Below are 6,384 nucleotides of genomic sequence, written 5' to 3'. Positions count from 1 at the left end.
CAGTTATGCTTTCTCGACATAAGCTCAAGGAAACAACATAAAACGCTGCCGTGTTAATCTTTGACTGGGAGCCTTAATGGGGGCTCTCGGTTTTATAAGGTTAATCAAATTCACTGCTCATAGTCTTGACCTAACACACACACACACACACACAAGAACATGCACTCCTTTTCTCATACAGGCGCTCCTCTCACTCACATGCACACTTCTAATGTGTGAATTATTCTGTGTAATGATGACCATTGCCATTAGGGTTTTTTTGGTTTCTCCTGCACATTTGTGACATCTATTCTATATATTGTATGTTTTTTGTTCTACTCTTGCATTGTTTTGTTTTATATATATTTTTCCTCTCGTGCTAATAAATAATTAATATATAAATTGTTTACATATTTTGCTGACTGTTAAAATGCACCAGACAAATAAGCTTTGCTCCTGTAATGTGTTTACATATTTTGTTAATTTAAAATAATTTTTTCTGTTGCCCTTGCCCCTTTAATGTGAAAGTTTCATTTTAATATAAGATTTTGGCTGTTAACATTTTGGTATGATAAGGAAGTTACGAGATTTAGTGAAGTTATTTCAATGTATCTATTTTTTGGACATTTTACAGCACATAAAAAAATATCGCAATATTATAATTTACTGTGATAATTTGGTCACTATAATCGAGATATCAAATTTTCCATATTGTTACATCCCTAATATGTAATAATTTCCTGCAAATGTAATAGTTATTACATTTGCGGAAAATTGTGTGTTACGTTTGTAGTAGGCAGCTGCTATTACGTTTGTGGGAAATTTATTACATTTGCGGGATTATTACATTCAAAGCTGCAGATTTGTATTACGTTTGTGGTTTATTACGTTTGTGGGCTGTTATTACGTTTGCGGGTGTAACAGGGCATAATATAACTGTCGATTAATCTGTCGATTATTTCCTCGATTAATTGACTAGTTGTTTGGTCTATAAAATGTCAGAAAATGGTGAAAGATGATTTCATATACACACACATATACTGTATATATATATATATATATATATGGAAGATAATAAAGGTATAGTTTGGCCATTTGATCTTGGACATGGGCTACACAGAGGACAAAATATTTCATGGTCTGTCACCAGCTTGTGTCATTTAATAATTGTCTTTAATGTAAAAATATTAAACACAGAGATTAGCTGGCTTTTTTCTCTTGATAAAAAGTTAAATGGCTGACAACTGTTGTTTGGAGCCACAGAGTAGAAAATCATTTTACAATCAAAGTATAACAAAACATATTGTAGATTAACTTACCTTGACAGCAAAAAAATGGAGGGAGTTGCTTCTCCAAGATCTGTTTACAGCTGATGGGGAACGCTGTTGTTCAGTGCTGGTAGATGGTTTAGCACCCAAACTGAGATCCACTGGCAATATTCATATTAAGAATACTGTTGTCAGTTTGCAATTGAGCATTGTTTTAAATTGAGGAATGTCTTAAAATGTATTATATACAATAAAATTAAATGCAATAGAATTACAGTAATGTATTCAAAAAGGAGTTTTAATACAGTGCATGTATACCTGGTTGGTTTCTGTCAGGTTGAAAGACTGTTTGCTTTGGATCTTCAAGCTCTGTAGGAGGTATCGCCTGTTTATGACATAAAGCCCTTATTAAAGCGAGAGTTACATGTAACTACGGTTCTATGAATCCTGGATGACCGCCAGAGGCGGTGCATAAGCACTGAATGTCTTCATCTCGTGCATGTGCAGGTCGAGCAGCTATACCAAAAAGTCACCTGTGACCCCCTGATGACCCCGGACAGGCTATATCTTTCGGTGTCATCAGAGGATCTGTTTCTGCAAAATCTTCTTGCGAGGCAACGAGGATTCCGAGTGACTGAACGCTGTGGCGGTCATCCAGGATTCATAGAACTATAGTTGTATATGTTCTATTTCATCCTTCCTGACTGCCAGAGGCGGTGCATAAGCACTAGATGACACACAAAAGGCTGGTTTGACTGGCGTATACTCGCGGTACCATCCACGTATGCTCTCAGAGCCTGCACAGGGCATAACTGTCCCGACTTGTTGTCCTCCTCCCCCTCTGGCAGGTCAAACTGCGCCAGCTGGATAGGCCGATTGAGGTGTGAGCTCGACAAAACCTTAGGCAGAAACGCAGTATTTGGCCATAATGTGACCCCTGAGCCATCCGAGTTCCATCTCAGACATGAATTACTGACTGATAAGGCATGAAGCTCCTCTACACGCTTTGCTGAAGTGATGGTGAGGAGGAGGGCAGTCTTTGCCGACAACCATCTCAGTTCTAGTCAATAGGTCGTCATTATTAACAAAGGTAGCTTGCCTCTGTAAACTATTAAACAAAACAGGTATAACTATAAGTTGCCACAACATAAAGTAAGTTAGCTCCAGTGGACACACTGCTGCTAACTGTAAACATGCTACAACAGAGCACATCTATGCTGGGAGAGGGAGCGGAAACACTCCTGTCATCAACAAAGTAACAATATAGCTTTTGGGTATGGTACTGTTGGGAATAGAATGATTTTATGTGTTTTACTATAAGTTGTGTTTCACTATATAAGTTTTAGATGTGTGAACAATGAGAATACTGAGATGATTTCAGCTGATCTGAATGTGTTTGCTTTGCAGAAGTGGAGAAGTACAGGAGAGGAAGAGACATGAAGTCTGAGGAGCACATACCGCAATGCTTAGATAATTAGTTTCATATATGGTAAAAAGAATAGAAAGTGATGTACAGATAGTAAGGTACAGCACGTGTAGGGAGTTGTGTTGTTCTTTTGTCTTTCAAAACAGGAATCACGCCCCCACCGCCAGCGGGAAGGAGTCAGATTAACACGAGGCAGGGGCGTGGTGTGGTGAAGGAGGAAGTGGAACTGCCAATGAGAAGAGGACAACATCTCGCGTGCACAATGACACTCTGTTACGCTCAAATATACTGGGTCAGGGGAAGGACAGGGGGTCAGACTTCGTGAACTGACACACCTTTGTTGTTCGTCAGGGACGTGAAGTTGAGACCCAGAGCTCTGTAATTTTATTCCTTTACTGCTTAATAAACTACATTAACTGAGACCGAATATCTTCTCCTATTGCTTCATTAAAGAACACGCAGGACTGAGTTCACACATAGCACACTGGAGAGTAGGATGAGCCTCGAGTCCCACAATTGGTGACCCTGACGTGATGAAGCCGGAGAAGTGACGGGACAAAAGACATTCAACAGCGGAGGACAGCAGTATCGTGACAACACATCGAAGTTCTGCAATTGGAAACGCTAAAACTTGTGTTGTCATTGTACTAAAGTCTCCTAGTCTAAAATGTACTGGAATAAAATTAAAACAAAACACAAAAGTGAAGAGTGCAGAGGGTGAAAGGCCCTGGAGCAAATCATAAATTTGACTCCTAAATACGAAACATAGTCGGGTGAAAAGCCCTGAGACTAGGTTTTCCATCTAATCTCTTAAAAAGAAAAAGACGAGTGTCCGGAGGTGGATAAGCTCGGGGGGGACCCATAAGGTTGCTCCTTGGGTGTCCGGAGGTGGATAAGCTCGGGGGGGACCCATAAGGTTGCTCCTTGGACAGCTGAGAATATAGTCTGAAGACACGGGTTGTCTGAGGTTGAAAGACCTTTGTGTAGATTGTTATAACACAAAAAAGAGGTTAAAGAGTTCTGCGGGCAGGGGAGCGTTTTCCATGTGATCCCTAACACTGAATACTATCGCTCATGTTGAGACATCTATTCAATGGTCCGCAGAACCACCCTGATATTGGGAGTGTAAATAAAACAGTATTTTAAATAAGGGAAAAGTGTTGTGTGGGTGGCTTACCGACAACCAGCTATTTTACGGGGCGAGAGAGTTGTGTAGAGTCTATTAGAGGTGACTCAAATTCCTGCTCTCTCAGTGCCTGAGCGGTGGTCGTGTTCTGTGGGGAAGAAAAAGAGGAAGCTGTGTAATTTTGCCTTAAAATAGAAGCCAATTGTCGCCGAGCCATAGGCATCCCGCACCCTCCTAGGAGAGCGGTGTAGAAGCTTGGATGTGTCGGCCTGCAACTGGTGGAACTTAAGCAGCGAAATCACAGCGATAGAAGGGGAATAATAAGCCCGCGTGGACTTTATTGTAGAGCGGTCACGTGGCACAAAGCATTGTGTACAGTTTTGTTTTTTTTTTTGTTTTTTTATTGTGTGCAGCAGTACCTTACTGGTAGAAACAAGTCAGAGCGGAAGAGGGACAGAGAAACGTGATGATTGGCGAATTCGACAGGGACTGTCGCGAGCAGGGAGGCTGCCCTCCCATGCTGGTAAAAACTCAGTTTAGGGAAATTAGAAAACAGTTGTTGTCAGGAGTAGAGGATAAGCGGAGACAGGAAGTTGGTGGGGAGTTTGATGAGCTGTGGAAGGCATTACAGGCACAAGGTGAGTTGCCTGGGGATGATGAGGCGGGAAACGTCACAAAGAAATTGCAGGCTGCAGAAGTAAAAGCACGAAATGATTTGGAAGAACACGCTAAAAAGGAGAATGAACCTAAATTTATAAAGAGAAAATGGAAAAATCAGAAAGAAATGAAGGAGCGCAAACGAGCTATGCTCCATCAGATGGCAGTTACAGCCATGGCCTATTGGAAAAACACAGACAAAAGTCACAAAAAACAAAAAAAAGATAAGCAACCTCTGTCTGCTCCTGCACCGGATCCAGCCTCACCACCACCAGAGCCCACCTCTAATAGGTTGTATCCTGAGCTACCCCAAACACCCACAGCTCCAATTCCCCCACCATATTCAGGGAAGAATATGCAAATGCCAATGTTGATGATTAAAGACGGTGTGCTTAATACAGATGTGCTAGGGGAAGAAGAGTATGTGTGGGCCAAAGAGGAAGTGATGAAGGAAATAAGACAGGGAATAGTACAGGTGGAGGCATTGAGACAGGACGTGATGAGTATTGTGGCAGGCGCGCAGAATGTGCATCAGGAGACTCTGAGATCCGTAGACAGGAGTAGGGACATGCAGGATGATGTGCACAGCATAGAGAGCAGAGACAGCAAGAGAAGCATGAAACAGAGCCCTCTTTCCTCCAGCACCCCTAAAGTGGAAGCAATGGAGGAGGAGCCGAGGCCACTAGCAGAGGCAGTGTTTCAGTTGAGGGCACAAAGAGAGAGGTCAGATAGAAGCAACAGAGAAAGGAGAAATGAGGAAATGATACCTCACACACCACATGAAAAAACACAGAGCTAAACAGGCGGAAGATAAGGAAAACACAGACTCAGCACAGGTTCAGCTGCTCAAACTTCAATTGGAGGATGCACGTCGTAAAACGAACGATGCGAAAAAAGACAAAAAATCAATCAATCAAATGGTTCAGCAGCCTCAGCCATCACCCAAAGTTACCCCAGATCTTTTTCCAACCCCTGAGTGGGTAGACCCTCGCCCTCCCCATTGGAGCGGCTCCCGAGGTGGTACAGGAAGATTCAGAGGCAGGGGGGGAAATCGTGGTGGCCCAAGAGGGGGTCAGGGCGATGGGGGGTGCTTCCATTGTGGAGACCCGTCGCATTGGCAGGAACGCTGTCCACACCAGACCTGCTCATGTAATGCTGACCCCAAGTGGTTGGAGGACAGGATGCACCGGATGCGAGGCAGGCAGCTCAGACCTCCCAGGGGTGGCGGAAACAGACCCCCCAGGGGCGGGTATCAGGGACCGCACAGGGGAGGTTATCAAGATTATGTGCATCAAGCACCCAATGCCACTGTCGCTCCACAGGGTCAATATCCTCTGATGACCTGGGAAGATTTCCAAGGATATTGACGGGGCCCAAGAACCCCTAAGCGGGAGGGGCTGGCAGACCCCTACCTGTGACTGAAAGTACTGAATCAAGAACTGCCTTTCATGTTAGACACGGGGGCACGGTATTCCACATTAAACCTCCCTGTGTCTGCTACTCACATGTCATCATCAGCGGTTGAATTAACTGGGTTCTCGGGTCAATCAGAAAATCTGCCACTCACAAAACCACTCACCACTACCATACTCCAAGCAGATCAGACATTTCCACACACATTTGTTTCCTCAATGGCATGTCCTGGTAACCTTTTGGGCAGAGATGTGTTATTAAAGTGTGGAGCCTCCATCCTGTGCAGCCCGGATGGACTGATAGTAACATTCCCAAACGGGTACACTGTGAACTGCTCATTATCAACTGTACATTCATCTTCACAAATGTTGTTATCTGCAGACACATCCCCCACAGCTGAAGGACAGTGGGCAGATATCTACTGGGGCCTACTCGAGCCAAACACCACAGCAACTCCTGGGATTTGCGCTCTCTATCAGTCATGGCGCCCTTGGGTTCAGTCATTAAATCCCTAC

The 6,384-nt window shown here is 43.7% G+C and overlaps 1 protein-coding gene across 3 annotated transcripts in view; it reads right to left on the bottom strand.

The window, feature by feature from the left end:
* The window catches only part of LOC126391730 (retinoblastoma-like protein 2), a 23,036-nt gene that overhangs the window by 9,930 nt on the left and 6,722 nt on the right, over positions 1-6,384 (bottom strand). For all 3 annotated transcript variants that reach the window (XM_050046651.1, XM_050046659.1, XM_050046666.1), the window contains 2 exons: positions 1,566-1,632; positions 1,299-1,408 (listed from right to left, as the gene is read on the bottom strand). In XM_050046651.1, the coding sequence (XP_049902608.1) occupies positions 1,299-1,408; positions 1,566-1,632 (177 nt within the window). The remainder of the gene's footprint in view (positions 1-1,298; positions 1,409-1,565; positions 1,633-6,384) is intronic.

Source organism: Epinephelus moara, chromosome 1, assembly GCF_006386435.1.
Source record: "Epinephelus moara isolate mb chromosome 1, YSFRI_EMoa_1.0, whole genome shotgun sequence".
NCBI classification, from domain to species: domain Eukaryota; kingdom Metazoa; phylum Chordata; class Actinopteri; order Perciformes; family Serranidae; genus Epinephelus; species Epinephelus moara.
This window is presented reverse-complemented; position numbering and strand designations above follow the sequence as displayed.